The 18,270-nt window shown below is 34.0% G+C and overlaps 1 protein-coding gene across 1 annotated transcript; it reads left to right on the forward strand.

Annotated features, from left to right (window-relative positions):
- The first annotated feature begins 6,144 nt into the window (after positions 1-6,144).
- LOC118029563 (protein ACCELERATED CELL DEATH 6) lies at positions 6,145-9,520 on the forward strand. Its single transcript, XM_035033472.2, has 3 exons — positions 6,145-7,004; positions 7,751-8,289; positions 8,817-9,520. The coding sequence occupies exons 1-3, from the start codon at positions 6,350-6,352 to the stop codon at positions 9,381-9,383; spliced, it is 1,761 nt and encodes a 586-aa protein (XP_034889363.1). The 5' UTR covers positions 6,145-6,349; the 3' UTR covers positions 9,384-9,520.
- The last annotated feature ends 8,750 nt before the right edge of the window (positions 9,521-18,270 follow it).

An 18,270-nucleotide genomic window follows, 5' to 3' on the forward strand; every position in this document is an offset into this window, starting at 1 on the left:
TTGATTTCGCTAATTCAAGATTCGAAAATGATCAAGGATGAAGAAAGAGATAGGCAAAGAAACCACTAGGATATTATCTAGGGTTGCCTTGTTGTTTACCATGATCGGTATGAGGACAATGATTATCATATTTACCACGGGCACATACATAGTTCTAGAACCTTCACTGGGCCATCACCGTCTGTCTCATTTGTTAGAGCATCTTCTACATGTAAAGGTAGGTGTGTTTCAAATTGTATTTTTAAAAATTTTTAAATTTTTTTTAATTTATTTTGTTTAAAATAAAAAAAAATATTATATTTTTAGATTGTTTTAATGTATTGAGTTCAAAAATAATTTTTAAAAAAATAATAAAAAAATAATTTTAATATATTTCTAAATAAGAAGTGTTTTAAATGGTCATCGCTACTACAATTCCAAACACGTTCATAGTGTGTAGGTTTTTAGGTTTTTTTTGCAAGGATGTAAAAGATAAGTTATTCTAGTGAAACAATCCATTATAAATTTTCTATCAAATAAAATTCAGATGTTTTTTTTTTAATTTTTATTGTTTTTGAAAAAAAATTTCATGACGTCATATGGTCAAAAATTATGTGGTTGTTTGCTAATTGTGTTTATATATCTTTTCTGATAAGAAGCTTGTTGAGAAATGATCAATAACTTCAGTAAAACTGTTAGCTAAATCTGTTAGAGCAGTTAGTTAGTTAAATCAGGTAATTGGTTAGTGTTAGTTCAATAACAGAATCCTTGATTTTTGGGGCAGCAGTTATTAATCACTCTGCATCCTGTAAAGGCTATATAAAACTATATGATTGTTCATTCAAGTAATACAGTGGAGTATTCAGCAAGTGTTCTTGCATATCTTTCTTATCAAAGCTTACCTCTTCAAAGCCTGTATATGATATAACTACAACTATAAGAAGTTAGCCATAAATCGATATTATTTGTCATAGGTTTCTACGGGTTTTATGATGTTTTTACTGTTAAACACAGGAATAAAGTCGATTGCATGTGGTCAAGAAACAACACAGGTGGGTAAACAAGAAATTGATTGCAAAGTTCAAATCAATTTGGGATTGTTTTGAAACAATTTAATAATACATATAGGTCACATATTGGTCGAGAAAAAAAAACATAAAATTATTATTTAGTATGGAATAATCAATTTACCTAATTGGATAGTTATTTGTAATTAATATCATAGCATCATCATCATTTTCAATAATAATAATAATTGTCTTACCCACATCGCGATGATCTTTATGTGCTTCCCCTGTGTTGTTCCATGTCTATATTCTCCCTGGTTCTCTCTGTCCTGTGCCCCTCCTTTTTCTGTTCCTTTCTCTGGCCTTTTTCTGTTCCTTTTTCTGTGTTGAGAATGCACTCAACTTGTCCCCAGGAATGACGATCAGGGGCATCTTGCACGATGGGAACAAAAACTTCTGCGACCCACGTTCACCCGGAGATTCATCGTGTGGGTGGGGATATTGGCAGCGGGGTCCGTGATATTTTTGTCTCTGTTTCTTGTTGATCCGGTCTTCAAGAGGATGAAGAGATGATGAACAGTGTTGAAAATGACACCGTTTCATTTTAAAAGACTATTTTCAATTTAACTCTTGAACTTTTGATACTTAACAATTGGGTCTCTAATCAAGAAAAATCTCTTTTTTTATCCCTTAATATTACCCTAGATCAAATTGCAATTAAACCCCTATATTTCAAAGCCATTTACAAAACAGTACTTGGTTTCCAATTTAATCAATTCACTCCTCAATTGACTCTTTAACTTTTAATTCAATCAAAAATTACCCTTGAAAAAATCAATTAACCCTCTATAGTATCACTGTCTGTTCACTTTGATCTATGAACTTTAATTGCTTGCAATTATGAGTCAAATCAACCCCAAACTTTGGTATTTCTTCAATTAAACTCTTGATTGCTTTAATAAATTAAATCAAAGTTTAATTAAGTCCCCAAATTTATTAATTCTTCTAATTTCTTAGCACATTGACTGCCAAATTTATAATTCCATCATTAGTAATCCTCAAACTTTCAATTTGTGTTGTCTTAACCCAATTCTCAAATTATTTTTTTATCCATTCATTTTTTTTTCTTTATTTTTAAATTAAAAAATTGGGTTATAATAATAATAATAATAATAATGTTTTTCAATAATGAGACAAAAATTTTAAATTTTAGCTAAAATTTATGAAAAAGATTTCAAACTAAAACAGTCAGTCCCAGATTTACTATCAAATAAAATTTTTATAAATAAAATTGTGTTTTTTATTCATTTTTTAAGTTCATTAACTATTAATGTAGCGAGATACTTTGATGTAAACGAGTGTCTAAGTATTTGAAAAAACATTAAAAAAAGGAAGAAGTGCTAGCATAGTCATTCTTTCCTTTTCACTTTTGTATTCCAAAACCCTTTGCCTTGCTAGCAAGTTATGCTTTAGAAGAGGGAATTAACAACAATTTTTTTTTGTAAACTTTTCAGCTCTAGTGTTTTTTATGATAAGAAAACAAAGAAAAAAAATACAAAAAACATAAAAATTATAAATTAATCGATAATTGCATTTATATAACCTTAGATTGATAGTATTCCATATTAATGAATTTGATTAATAAATTAATCAATAAATTATTATTTAATCCAGCACATACTACAAATAAATGTTCACAAAAATCTAATTTTTTCACAATAATGCAAATTTGGAATTTGTTTGAAACAATTAATATATATAATATATATATATATATAATGATATTAAAATTGTATTTAGTATGAATAATTAATTTTCCTAATTAGATAGTTATTAATATTTAATATCATAGTAAGTATATTTTCTTACAACAACAACAACAACACAATTTTGCAGTAATTAAACAAAAAAATTAAAAATTTAATCTAAAATTTATGAACTTGATTTACAACTAAAATAACCAATCCTTGATTTGCTATAAAAAAAAGTTCAGTTGTATTTTTTAAAATAATATTCATTATTTGGAATAAATTGTTAGTTACAAATAGAAAATAAAGAATTTTAAAAACAATTTGTGATTGAATTTTTTAGTTTGATTCTCTTAATAGTTTTTTTTTATGAATGCATGTACATGTATAGTGAGATATTTGTTTTAGTTTAATGTGTGTACTAGATTATTGACTCACGCTAGCTATGTTGTAGGTTGGGTCAAATTTTTCTTAAACATAAAAATATATTTAGATATTGAGGGTCCAAAAGTAACCCGGACGACCAATAAAAACAAAATTTGACTAAAAATAATTCAAGATGATATTTCTTTAAAATAATAAGATAAAAACATATTAGATTGACTTGGATCAACTTATAAGGTTAACATGTTAAATCTGTGACTTGAGTTATGAGACTATAATAACCCCATAGAAAACAAATTAAAATAAAGTATAAAGCTTAATTTCTAATCAACTCAAAGTTAAAGGATGAAATTAAAAACAAAATCAATTAAAAAAAGGACTTAAAAAAGCGACCCGAGTTAACCTGTCAAAATTGCAATTAAGGTCATAAAACTGAGATAACCCCATAAAATAAATAAATAAAATTTTATAAAATTTAATCCCTAATAAATAAAATGTTGATTTAGTTTATGTGTGTTGATGTGTGGCATATGCTTGCACATATATAAGTGTTTTTTAATTCACTCGAGATACTTTGATATATAAAAGTGTCTAAATATTAAGAAAAAAAAAAGATTAAAAAAAGTGGTAGCATGGTCTTCCTTTTCTTTTCTTTTGTGTTTCAAAATTCTTTGCCTTGCTAGGAAGTTATGCTGAGGGAATTAACAATAAATTAAGTTTTTTTGAAAACTTTTTATTGTCCCAAAAAACAATTAGGCAAACAAGTTATTTATTCAAATTTGAGCATTTGTCAAGTTCAAGAGCATAGACAACATTAAAAAAGGCAGGTAATACCCTATTCATATATAAAAAAAGGCAGGTAGTACCCTACCAGAATCACATTTCTTTCTCTTTTCACTTTTATGTTGCAAAATCCTTTGCCCTGCTAAGAAATTATGCTTTAACATAAGGAATTAACATTAAAAAAAATTGAAAATTTTTTATTTATCCATAAAAAACATGAGGGGGACAAGTTAGGTTATTCATATGAACATTTCTCATGTTCAAGAGCACATACAACTTCAAAAAGCAGGCAGGTAACATCAAAATGCCAGGGTGGTCTAGGAACTGGCTCCATTTCAGCCAAAACTAAAGGTTTGATCTTTAAATGGTTATGGAGATACGGCAACTTAGATATAAATGTCTATGGAAAAATTTGGTCTCTAGTATTTATAAGCAGAAATCATATTTTAATATACCTCTTGAGATGGTTAATTCAAGGGGGTAGTTCTTAGTGTAACATTGTCGATGCTTGTGCCGAGGAGGAGAAAATTCAGAATATTGTTAAGAATGAAATTTGTGTTGTAGTGGGCAATGAATGTGATACCAGCTTCTGGAATGATCCATGGCTTGGTAATTCTAGGTTGGCAGAGCAATTACCAAGACTTTTTAATCTTTCACAAGATAAAGCTTCTTCTATTGCTAATATGGGAATATGGGATGGTTTGAATTCGATATGGAACTTCAAATGGAGAAGATCTCTTAGACTCAGGGAGATCAATTTATTCAACTCGCAGTTTCTTCCTTGGAAACAGGATCTGTGGAGCACTAGAAAATCACCAGAAAATCTGGACAAAATCATGTGAATGGTGGGGCCTCTCTTGATGTTGCCCAAGAAATTTTCCTGACCTTTTTCAGCAATGGGGAAGTCCTTGTTGAAGGAAAAATCCAAAGGAAGGTATGGTTTACGCTTTTTTTGAAAGAGTTGGTCTTCAAAATAAAATTCCAGATTGCGACACCATATTCCTCCTTATTTTAACTAGATTTGGTGATGGTTTGAAAAAAAGGGTCAAATATTAAGAAAATTAGTTCAGTTGTTCGATGGTCCCCCGGGGAACATGTTCAAATATTAAGAAAATGAAGGCCAAAGGGAGAGGGTAATTAAAGAGAAGGGTGCAAAAGAAGACTAAGAAGGGCCAATTTGTTAACTTTTGGTGATCCGAAATTTGGTTGTCTAATTTGTACAGTGGATTCTGATTTGTACACATATCAATGATTTGATCAACAAAATCAGTGGATTCTGATTCTCGTGTTGGTTCTCTAAGTAAACATGAAGAATTGTGTTTATTTTTGGAGTCAATAGCTGGTCGAGAGAAGTTTGATGATTCTTGAATGGGCGATGTTGCTTTTTTACTGCAGCATGATGCAACATCAGAGGAAATCATCTTGTATGACTGTTGTTTCTTGACAGTGGCCGTTGACAGCAGGTAGTTTTGGCTAATTAATCCAAGTACTAGCTAGGCTTGTAAGCGTTTTTACACTAATTCGTATTGAAAAGAGGGAGCTGCCGTAATTGAGCTATTGAATTTAATTGTTGTTTTTTTTATATGTTAATAAAATTTTAGTTGTCAAGAGTTACGAATTTCAATCTTCTTATTGACACTTTTTTTTTAATTAAAATTAAATAATTATATACACTGTATTACTATTTTTAAAGTTTCGTCCCTTAAATTAATTTAAATTGAAATCATTGTTTAATAAGTTATAATGTATGCTAAAAAAACGTGTGTGGATGAGTATAAAGAAAAAGAAAAAATGAAGTACAAGAGAGAGAGAAAGAGATGAAATAAAAAAGAAAAAAGAAAAAGAAAAAGAAAAAGAAAAAGAAAAAAGAGGCAGAATAGGAAAAGAAATGAAAAAGAAAAAGGAGGGCCAATTTGTTAACTTTTGGTTTCGAAGAACACCTCGATCATAATTAACCCACATGCGGTTGTTTAATTCTGATTCTCTACATTGGCTTCTTTATGACAGTGATTGTTTTTGTGGTTAAAACGTGATTTTAATGAAATTTGTTTGTATTTTCTTGTCGATGCAAGTGCCCATCATAACATGGAACCGAAAGAAAGGTATTTGGATGACAAAAGTGACGTGGATACACATAGACGAGTCCAAGTTCACTAATAATGATGGATGAGCCAAACAATTTATTTTTTATTTTCTTATTATCTTGATAAAACAGATATAACTTTCCGGCAAGGCACAAGAAAAGATATTGCGACAAAATATCAAAAAGGAAAATAAATGTAATTTGTGGTTCTTAACGCTTTTTCTTCCTTTAAATACCGAAGAAATCAGCAGATTGTGATCAGTTGAGGAGTGGAACCTCTTGCCTTCGAGCCACAGTGGTTAATTTCACCTCCCCTTCATTTGTTTACCTTTCATTTAGTGAGTTTCTCTAAGCTACAAAATAGTATGACGCCCTATATGGATCCTGTCTTGTTCATAGCTGCGGAAGCAGGCGATATCTATCCCTTTGAGAGTTATCAAACCCGCCTTGATCAGTTATTGACTCCAGACGAGAACACCATTCTTCATGTCTACTTAGGAAACCAAAGTAGGGAACCGGAATTCACTGATTTTGTTGATAAAATTCTTGAAAGGTGTCCACCACTGTTATTGCAAGCCAATAAGAGAGGAGAAACCCCCCTCCATTTGGCAGCCAGATATGGCCATTCCAATGCGGTAAAAGTCCTCATTGACCGTGCAAAAGCTCTACCTGTAGATCCGGAGAGCGGAGTAACAGAAGCAAAAAAGATGTTGAGGATGACCAATGAAGAGCAAGATACAGCGTTGCACGAGGCAGCTCGAAATAGGCGGGGCCATGTGGTGGATATATTGACTAAAGAGGACCCTGAGTTTTCATATTCCGCCAATGTTCATGGAGAAACTCCAATTTATATTGCTGCTTCCATTGGCTTGTTAATGTGGAGCCGCATGGGCTTGCTAATGTGGATCGAAGAACGCGGAGAGGTAGTCGATGGAATCTTGGGAAATTGCATCTTAGTGGACTACGGCGGCCCTCATGGTAGAACTGCTCTCCACGCGGCAAGCGCGGAGGGCGATGAATGTAGGATTTTGTGCTCTAGTCTGGAGAATTAAATAATTTATATATAATAGTGTAAACTATAATTTAAAAAGCCACGTATATTTGATTTTATATATCCGTGTTCGCTTCATAAATAGCTTTCTTTAAAAAAATAAATAAAAATTGTGAGTTAAGTATTGGATATATAGTAATTCACGTAGGTTACATAAGTAACCGGTTTTTTAAAAATTATTTTTATATTTATTTGTTATTATAAATATTGATAAACAAAAAACACTTTTCAATAAAAAAATAATTTGTTTCTAAGAAAATGATTTCTTTTTATTTTGGGTGAATAAATACTTTTTAGAAATTGTGAAAAATTTAGAAATATCATGTTATTTACTGATTATATTGAATTTGATCCTCAAACTTTTGATTGATGTATATTTTATTTTGAATCTTTTTTTTAAAATTGCATCCCTTAGAATTTGATTTAATTTTATTTTTATATCAACTTTGTTCCTCATTTTTATTATTGTTATTTATTTTTTCTCGTATCATTAATTGAATTTTTTTTATCTATAAGATTTAGTCTTTATTTTTTTATTTGAAATAATTTATGAAATTATAATTTTTTTTTTAGTTTTATTTTTTTTAATTTTTTTATCAGTTTAGATTTGATATTAATTATCTTGATTGTTTATTTATGAAAATTTTATTTTTATTTAACCTTTTAATTTATAAGTACTCTTTATTATTTTATTTGATTGTTTTGTTGCTTTCAGGGACAGCAATACAATTGTTAGAAAGAGAAAAGAAGTTGACGGAAACAACCGATGAGAACGGCTGGTCACCACTTCACTACGCTGCCTATTATTTCCAGTCTGTTGGTGTACTGAAAGTATTACTAGAAAATGATGCGTCTGCGGCCTACATTGCTGAAACAGAGAAGAAGAGAACAGCTCTTCACATTGCAGCCATTCGAGGACATGTAAACGCAATGAAAGAGATTGTTTCTGGATGTCCAGCTTGTTGTGAGCTAGTTGATAACAGAGGCTGGAATGCCCTTCACTATGCTGTGGCAAGTAAAAGAAGTAGAGTATTCGTCCAATGTCTGAAGATTCCAGAGCTTGACAGACTTGAAACAAAGAAGGATGACAAAGGAAACACGCCTTTCCATCTAATTGCTGCTTTAGCGCGCGAGCAGATGCAATGGAAACGTGTTTTACTTCAATATTGTTTTAGTGAAAAGGAGGTATGTGGTCTCAATAAGCGACAGCTAAGCGTCAAAGACATTTATGAAGGAGATTTTGCAGAGATACAGGTAATCAATCCTCTATGAATTAATTGTTGTGATAATTAATGCATCCATGAAACCCACACGCACACACATGCACAATATATATATATATTATTCAATAAAAAAAAAACTAGTGCAAATGAATGAAAAAAAATATACAATTAATTAAAATTTTTAAAATCTAAGAATTAAAGTTGAAAAATCAAATAGAAACTTAACATAATCTTACAAGCAATTAAGGAGAGTAACAATAAACAATAATATATTGGAAATTAATTTTGGAATGAAATGATGTAAAATTAATGGTATATAAAATTAAGTCCACATCTTAGTTTTCTTTTTGGGGATAATTGGGCCAATGTAAAGCATGTGGTTTTCAACCAAATTAGTTTTTGTTACCTGTTAAAATATACAGTACTAACAAAAAGGATTTGATTGCAAACAAACTAGTTTTGGAAACAAAAACAAAGGCCTGGAAGTTGATGTATGATATTTGTTAAATAGCTAAAAATGATGGATATGTACGATATTTTACCCTGAATATTTTGCAGAAAGAGATCTTAGAATCCCTTGAAGATACTGGCAGTGGACTGCTTGGTAGTCGAGATTTGAGAATGAAGAATGTTGAGAGAAAGAAAGAGTTAAAGGATGCTTTGAGTAAAGTAAGAGAGTCTCAACTAGTTGTTGCGGCGCTGATAGCAACGGTATCATTTGCAGCAGCATTCACTCTACCTGGTGGTTACAAGAGCGATCGAGGCACTGCACTTCTAGCTAAAAAAGCTGCTTTTATAGTATTTGTCATCTCAGATGCAATGTCATTGGTGCTCTCTATTTTAGCTGTCCATATCCACTTTTGGACGTCGCTGGCTCATGGTTTGGGAATGGTTGTGGGTAAAGAGATAAATGAGAATACCACTTTATTAATGGTTGCCACAATCTTTACCATGATTGGCATGGGTACAATGATTATTGCATTCATCACAGGCATATATGCGGTTCTTGAACCTTCCTTGGGGCTTGCCATCAGTACTTGTCTCATTGGTCTAAGCTTTTTCTTCTTCCTTATCTTTAGGTTCATTCTTACTCAATGCTCAACTTATAAAATAAGGATTTATTAGAAAATCCTTAATGCTTTTATTTTTTTAAAAAAATTATGATGTCATATGGTCAGAAATCATATGGTTGGTTGCCAAATCAGTTGTCAATTTATTTTTTCATTGTAATTGATGCACATGATCATAAGACTTATGGTAAAAACCTCTAACACTATTGTTTATTTATCTATTTTTATTTTCCTATTAATGACTAAAATGTAACGACACAAATACTAGTTGGGACAAAGTACAATTTGCTTTGATTGTTTGTTTATAATTCAAGATTGTAAAGACACTACCAGAAATTCGCTAAGTACCAACGGACTCACCGATAGAAAAAATTTTGTCGGTATTTTTCGATCGAAATCACCGACGGACTATTTTCGTCAGTAATTCGGTCGGTAATTACCGATCGAATTACTGACAGAAAATTCAGAATTAATGAAAAAAGGGCGGGTAGGTGGCGCAGAGGTTTTGGCGGGTGATTTTTCCGACGAAATCACCGACGGAATGAAAACCGGGGAGTCGTACGCGTGATGGGACCTGTTCACCGTCAATAATACCGACGGAATCACCGACGGATTTGAAATGCCAGATCCGTAACGATGACGTGACCGGTGCACCGTTAAAAATACCTACGGAATCACCGAGGGATTTGAATAGCAGGTCCGTGCGGTGACGTGTTGATTGCCCGTCAGAATTACCGACGGTTTCGCCGACGTATTCACCGACGGAATAAAACTGTCGGTAAGTCCGTTGCAAAAGTGAATATATGGCCACTCTGCCGACACTCTCCTCCCCCATTTCTCATTCTTCTTCCTAATCCTAACCCTCCCCATCTGCAAATAACTAGCCCCCCCTTGCCCCAAAACAAAAATCTTCCTCATCTCAGCATAACAAGTTGTATTTCTTGAAGTTTTGTGGTCACAACATCCGTGTTCTGATTTACCGATGGATTTTATCATTTTTTGTAAGTAATTCTATCTTTTAAAATTTTAACATTTAAATGTCAATTTTATTGTTTTTTTAGTATATGTATTTTTTTTTACTAGATGTACATGTTTTATTGTTATTTCTCAAACAAACTTGTAGTATATGAATGTATAATTTTATACTTGTTATGGTTTGTTTTAGATTTTGTAAGATTGTATTTGTTTGTAAATTGTTAAAACTTAATTTGTAGAATTACCGAATTACATGTTATGTTTTGAAATAATTAAGAGCTTGCTTAATGGGTCCTTTTTATAGAGGTTCGATAGAAGTCATGGATGATCGTTTATGGATGTATCTAGATTCACTCCAAGGATTGCGGAGGATGGATTATTGTAACAGGGTTCAGGGTTTTATTAATTTCGCAACATCTATTCCTAGAAATTTTACTGGAGGCGGTATTAGGTGTCCATGCAGGAAGTGTCAAAATAAAAAGTATCTGCATCCAGATGTTGTAATGATACATCTTCTACACAAAGGGTTTGTGGAGGATTACGAGTGTTGGTATGCACATGGAGAGGTATTTGTTAGTAATAGGAGAATGGGAGAAACGGTGGTTGGGTCAACTTCTAGTGCTAGCAACGTGCATGAAGCGGCAAATAACAACACTAATCCTTACAGAAACATGGTTATGGATGCAATGAGAATGAATCAAGATAATGTCAATCAATGTCCAATCGTACAAGATGAACCTAATGCAGAGGCAGCTAGGTTTTTTGATTTGTTGAAAGATTCTGACGAACCATTATGGGATGGCTGCACAAACCACAGTAAGTTATTGCCCGTGGCACATGTGTTCACCAACAAGTCAGATCAGGGGTTGAGTGAGGCCGGGTATGACAAAATTATTGATTGGGCAAGAAGCATTTTACTTGAAGGGAACAGGCTCAAAGAGAACTTCTATGCTGCAAAGTCCATGATGAAACCCCTCGGTTTAGGATACCAGAAAATTGTCATGTGCCCTAACTTCTGCATGATATACTACCTTGAAAATGCTGAGATGACCGAGTGCATGACATGCGGGCATTCCCGTTACAAACCCAGAACTGGCAGGGGGAAGACTCTAGTGGCATATAAAAAACTTAGATATTTCCCAATCACACCTAGATTGCAGAGGTTATTTATGTCACCAAGGACTGCTGAGCACATGACATGGCACCAAACACACGATGCCGTTGATGGTGTGATGGTGCATCCTTTTGACGGCGAAGCGTGGAAACGCTTTAACAGTGTACATCCTGACTTTTCTGCTGAATCAAGGAATGTCCGACTTGGGTTGTGTACAGACGGGTTCAACCCATTTTGGTCATTTGCTGCTCTCTATTCTTGTTGGCCGATCATTCTCACAGTTTATAACTTGCCACCGGAAATGTGTATGAGGCCGGAGTTCATGTTTCTATCTACTGTCATACCCGGTCCAAGCAGCCCGAGGCGGAATATAGATGTTTGTCTTCGACCGTTGATAGATGAGCTGGCGCAGTTGTGGTCCTCCGGATCTCTGACTTATGATATATCGAGGAAACAAAATTTCCTTATGAGGGCGGCTTTGATGTGGACTATCAATGATTTTCCAGCTTATGGAATGCTTTCTGGTTGGAGCACGCATGGGAAACTCGCATGTCCATACTGCATGGAAAACAACAAGGCATTCATGCTAGCAAACAGAGGTAAAACTTCTTTTTTTGATTGTCACCGTCGCTTCTTGCCACTTAATCATAGGTTCAGAAAGAACAAAAAATATTTCTTTGTTGGCAGAGTTGAAAAAGATGTTGCATCCCCGCGTCTTTCTGGTGAAGAATTGCATCATGTTGTATCAGAGTACGGTGACATTGTGTTTGGCCTTCAATCAGGTAAGCAAAAGTTTCCTGGTTTTGGTTTGACCCATAATTGGGTAAAGCGAAGTATCTTTTGGGAGCTTCCGTATTGGAAGACTAATCTTCTCCGCCATAACCTTGACGTCATGCACATCGAAAAGAACGTGTTTGAGAATATTTTCAACATCGTCATGGATGTGAAGGGGAAGACAAAGGACAACATGAAGGCTAGATTGGATATAGCTTTATACTGTAACCGTAAAAATATGGAGTTGGTTTATGAGGAGCCAAGGGTTGCAAAATCAAGGGCAAGCTTCGTGTTAGAGAAAAACGCACAATTGCTAGTCTACAAATGGCTTAAGAGTCTGTGTTTTCCGGATGGACATGCATCGAACATATCAAGGCTTGTTAACATAGAGGACTGCAGATTGTATGGAATGAAGAGTCATGACTGCCACGTGTTTATGCAAACACTCATCCCATTAGCTTTTCGTGATTTATTGCCAAAGGGAATATGGGATGCACTAACGGAGATCAGTCATTTCTTTAGAGATATATGCTCCAGCAAGATGAATGTTGAGCACATTGAGAGGCTTCAAACGAATATCATCGAGACACTATGCAAACTTGAGATGATATTCCCTCCTTTATTTTTTGACTCAATGGAGCATATCCCTATACATCTACCGTTCGAGGCAAAAGCTGGAGGACCGGTCCAGTATAGATGGATGTACCCATTCGAACGGTGAGATATTACAGTTGCAATGGAATTCATATCTTAAAGTATTTTCTATGTTTTTCTTAATTGAAAATACTTGAATTGTACTTCAATGCAGGTACTTGTTTAATCTAAAAAAAAAGGTTAAGAACAAGGCGCATGTTGAGGCTTCGATATCTGAGGCCTATATTGTTGAAGAGATATCAACATTTATCTCGTACTATTTCGAACCTCATCTGAGAACAAGAATCAATCGCGTTCCACGGCATGACGATGGCGGTGAAGTGCCTTCTAGTGGGAACTTGTCAATATTCTCCAATACTGGACGACCCACACCCAAAAATGCCGTAAGAGGAAGATATTTGTTGGAAATAGAATTCAAACAAGCACACAACTATGTTCTATTTAATTGTGATGAGCTGAGACCATTTATTCAGTAAGTCTATTTATGTGTAATACTAATTAAACTTTGTTAGTAATATACTGTTAATTATACATTGTAATATCATACACTCATTATCACTTGCAGGCAACATCGACAATATTTGCTCTCCAATAACTCGCAACTAACCGAATCCCAGATCTTTCAATTACAAGATGAACAATTTGCCACATGGTTCATAACACATGTAAGCACTATCACAAACTCATTCTAACGTATGCATGTCATTAGGAGATTCTCGTTCATTTATTGTTTATTGATGTACATTTAATTACATATATTTACAAGGTTTATCAAATAGGAAGAAGTGCGCCTAAGTCATTGTCTTCACTAAGCCTCGGCCCTGAAAGCAAAGTTAAGTGCTACAACGGGTATTTTGTCAATGGATATGTTTTCCATACTGAAGAATACGGGCAAGGAAGAAAGACATACAACTGTGGTGTTTGTGTTCAGGGATCCACAAGTAGCCAGTTAGAAGTTGACTACTATGGTAGATTAGAAGAGGTCGTCGAACTGCAATATCATAGAGAGCAGAATAAAGTGTTTTTATTCAAATGCTATTGGTATGACACGACGGACAGAGGAATCAGAGTTGATCCGCACCATGGTCTGGTCGAAATCAACTCAAAAGCTAGACTCCGCAACATAAACGATGTCTTTGTTTTCGCAAAGCAATGTCAACAAGTTTATTACACATACACCCCTTCATTTAGAAAGTATCGATCAAGAGTTGATTGGTTGTCCGTTTTAAAAACGAAACCACGGGGTCGTGTCGAGGTTGTTCAGGATGAGAACAAAAACATAAGTGTGCGAGATGAAGTCTTTCAAGTTCGTGAGTTGGTTGAACCATATCGAGTTGCTCCTTCGATTGAATTGGAAGAAAATTCAATTTTTCGAGTTCTCGATGATAGTCTTGTTGATATTGACGGAGAGGAGTTGAATGTTGTTCTCAGCTCTAGCGGACAAGCAAATGTCGATGAAGAAGATGATATCCATATTGAAGATTGCGATGAAGATGATGACAATTCAATTGATGAGGAAGAAGAAGAAAATTCTGACTAATTATGAAAATGAAGCCCTATGTAAAAACATTTGTCTCATTTAATTTAGATTATGGATGATGTATTTTGTAAAACAAAATATTTACTGTTTAAGCAATGTGGTTATTGTTTTATGTGATGGACAATTTATCAGTTAAGTTTTTGCAGGAAGGTAAACAGGCAATACAAAGACAACCTTTCCTGCATAATGCAAACTTACCGACGTCCATACCGACGGATAACCATCCGTCGGTATCTCACAGAGAGTTCGAAATTAATTACGCAAAATGTCACCAACACCGACGACATTACCGACGGATTCATCGACACATACACTGACGGATTCTAGTCCGTCAGTATCTCACAGAGACTTCAAAAATAATTACAACAAAATGCCACCTTCACCAACGGGCATACCGATGGAATTAAATCCGTCGGCATCTCACAAAGAGTTCGAAAACATTTACAACAAAATGCCACAATCATCGACGAGTATACCGACGGATTCTAGTCTGTCGGTATCTCACAGAGAGTTCGAAAATATTTACAACAAAATGCCATAATCACCGACGGATTCACCGACCGATTTTTCGATGCTAATACCGACAGAATATTTCCGTCGATAATTTGTCGGTCACACATATTACCGACAGAAATACCGACAGACCGCGTGATTTCCAAAGTGTGTGAATTAATGCGCCTCTGAACTTGTCATATTACCGACGGAATCACCGACGGACGTTGAAAAATATGGAGGGCTTTTAAAAATTCGGTGCGAAATTCAAAAATTACCGACGGAATTTTTGACCTTTTACCGACGGATATTAAGTCCGTCGGTAAAACTGCCCTATAAGTTCCAGCCCCGTCGCTTCGCCTCATTTTTTCTTCTTCTCCCTACGCCGCTTCTCTTCTCTTCTCCTCCGTTTTGCACCTTAGATTTTTGATTTTTTTGCCCTCAATCCTTCAAGAATTTCACCTTCAATCTCTAGCAAGATTTAGTGGTATGAATCTTCCTCATATTAAAAGGTATGTGCTTTTTTCCAATTTATTTTATTTACTTTTAATTTATTTTTAGTTGTTTTTATTTTTGTTATTTTGTTGTTTTGGTGTTTTTTTTTTTTATAATGTAGATAAAGTTTTGAATTTGTCACATTATTAAGGTATGTATATTTCGTTCCTTTTCTTGATGTAGGTTTTTTTTTTTTTAATTTTTTGAATATTTTTTATTGTTTTGTTGTCATAATAACATATTAGTTAATTTGTTGAATATTTGTTGTTAAAGTTGAATTTAACTTAGAATTAGTAATTGAATATGTTAGAATAATTATTAATTTTACTCTATTATTGCATGATTTTGTGTTTAATTATTTTCATTGATTTTAATTGTTAGTCTATATATATTTTTTAATTTATTGAATATAATTTATTGTTGTATTGCCATATATAATTATTGATTAATTTGTTGAATTATAATTGTTAATGTTGAATTTACCTTAGAATTAATAATTGGATATGTTGGAATAATTAGTATTTTTTTTATATTATTGCATAATTTGTGTTTAATTGTTTCCATTTATTTTAATTGTTAGGCTATAATTCTTTTTTATTTTATTGAATATATTTTATTGTTGTATTGCCATAATTATTTAATAATTTGTTGAATTAATATTGTTAATGTTTAATTTATCTTAGATTTAATAATTGAATATGTTGGAAGAATTATTAATTTTACTATAACTTGATGATTTGTGTTTAATTGTTTCTATTTATTTTGAATTTATAGTTTTGTTGTATTGACATAATTATTGAATAATTTGTGAATTGTAATTGTTAATGTTGAATTTATCTTAGGATTAATAGTTGAATATGTTGGAATAACTAGTATAGATTGGGTCAATTGGTTGTGGCTATTGTTAATATTTGCAGGTTTGTGGATTTGGGTAGTATCCAGTATAGGGGAGGTGTTGCCGATTTTTTTTAACTTTTGAATTTTATTATACAATTATTTATATAAAATTGTTTAGATGCGCAGAATGAAAACCAGAGCTAGTCGTTCACGTCCAGTCGAATCAAGTTCGTCTAGCAGCGATGCTGATGTTTCCTTAGGTGCCTCTCAAGAAGAGGCACCTACATCACCTGCGCCGTCAACTGATGCTGCCCCTTCCAGCGATGTTTCACATCGCAGAAGCGGCGTGCCTTCGCAACGGAATCAAGTACGAGGCACAATGGAAGGACGATCTTTCAATGTAAGTTTGTTAAGGTTTCAGTTTTTTTTTATATATATATAAAAAATTAAAACATAATTTATGAAGTAATCACTATTTCATTAATTTCATTTCTTTTCAGGTTCACAAACATTGAGGCCGCCCGAGTAATATCATCGGCGTTTAAAGCGTCGATGGAGATTCCATTGTTTCAATGGAGTCAGATATCCAGACATCCTGAATGGATGCCTCAAATCAATGCATGGTTTCGTAGGTTTGAGGTTCGTGTTAATATATAATTTTCATCTTATTTCTAATAAATTCTAGTTATAATTGTAAATAAATTATTAACATTTTAAAAAATTATTTTTTTATACACAGCATCGATTCAGCTAGGACGATGAACATGACACCGTTGTGAGGAGGGTGTGGGAAAATCACGCGGTAATTAGGTAACATCGAAAACAATACGACTTTTTTTTTACATAATTATTTATGTTTTGAAATGTAATTTTTTCATGCGTAAATTAGGTTGCGTGATTTTTGGTATGAAACCCAGAAAAGGCGGAAAAAAAAACAGCGAGGGATAAGGGGTTCGAAGGCTGGAACGATGTTGCGGTTTGGAGGGATTTCAAACCGATATACATCCCGGAAGATATATGGCCGCACTATCTTCAGCACGTGATGTCTGAGCGGTTCATACGACGCTCACAGTCCGGTGCTGGCAACCGGAATCGGCCAATTCATGGCTTGGTGACAACGCACACCGGCGGCTCTGTTCTGTTTGCTGCACATGCGAAACGGATGGTAAGATTAATTTAAATGAAATATATCATTCAATTAATTTGTTGTTAATAAATTTTTTTCATTATAGGCTACGTCTCTTGGACGTGAGCCGAGCCCTATGGAGTTGTTTGTGGAGACGCACGTGCGGAGTCATGACCGCCAAAAGGGGACGCAACAGTTCGTTGACAACTGTGCTCAACAGTTTGTGGTATGTTTGTTCAACCATTTTATTTTGTAAGTTATTATTATGTTTATTGAATTGAATATGATGATTTTTTTTTTCAGGAGACCTATAATAATCGGTTAAGGGAGAGATACGGGGACGATCCTTCGACCCATCCAGAAATAATCGTCGACGGAAACCATCTCATCACCGACATATTCATCGACGGAAATAATCCGTCGGTATAAACTTATCGACGAATTTACAGACGGAAATATTCGGTCGGTATTAAATATCACTGACACTTTTACCGACAGATTTAGTCCATCGGTATTGGACAGTGTCTGCCACCATCACCCATGAATATTCAGACGGACAGATTTGGTCGGTATTCCATCCCATCACCGACATATTCACCGACGAATTTACAGACGGAAAAATTCGGTCGGTATGAAATATCACCGACACTTTTACCGACGGATTTAGTCCGTCGGTATTTACATAACACCGACGGAATATTTTCCGTCGGTATATTCCAAGTGGGAAACTTTTTTTTTGGCACGCACGATCCGTCGGTAAAACCGTCGGTAAATGTTTTTTTTGTATTTCCGACCGATATAACGACGGAATGTGGAATCACCGACAAAAGGTATTCCGACGGGCGTATTCCGTCTGTAATATAGTCGGTAAATAATTTACCGACGAACTTTCTATCACACACCGACGGAATATTTTCGTCGGTAAAAACTGTGAA

The sequence above is a fragment of the Populus alba genome, chromosome 19 (assembly GCF_005239225.2).
Source record: "Populus alba chromosome 19, ASM523922v2, whole genome shotgun sequence".
NCBI lineage: Eukaryota > Viridiplantae > Streptophyta > Magnoliopsida > Malpighiales > Salicaceae > Populus > Populus alba.

What these genes read in the sequence shown, in the direction of transcription:
- LOC118029563 (XM_035033472.2), top strand. Translation starts at nt 6,350, where the DNA reads ATGACGCCCTATATGGATCCTGTCTTGTTCATAGCTGCGGAAGCAGGC. An exon ending in AAGCGCGGAGGGCGATGAAT is followed by an intron (nt 7,005 to 7,750) that starts GTAGGATTTTGT and finishes TGTTGCTTTCAG; the next exon opens with GGACAGCAATACAATTGTTA. An exon ending in GAGATTTTGCAGAGATACAG is followed by an intron (nt 8,290 to 8,816) that starts GTAATCAATCCT and finishes AATATTTTGCAG; the next exon opens with AAAGAGATCTTAGAATCCCT.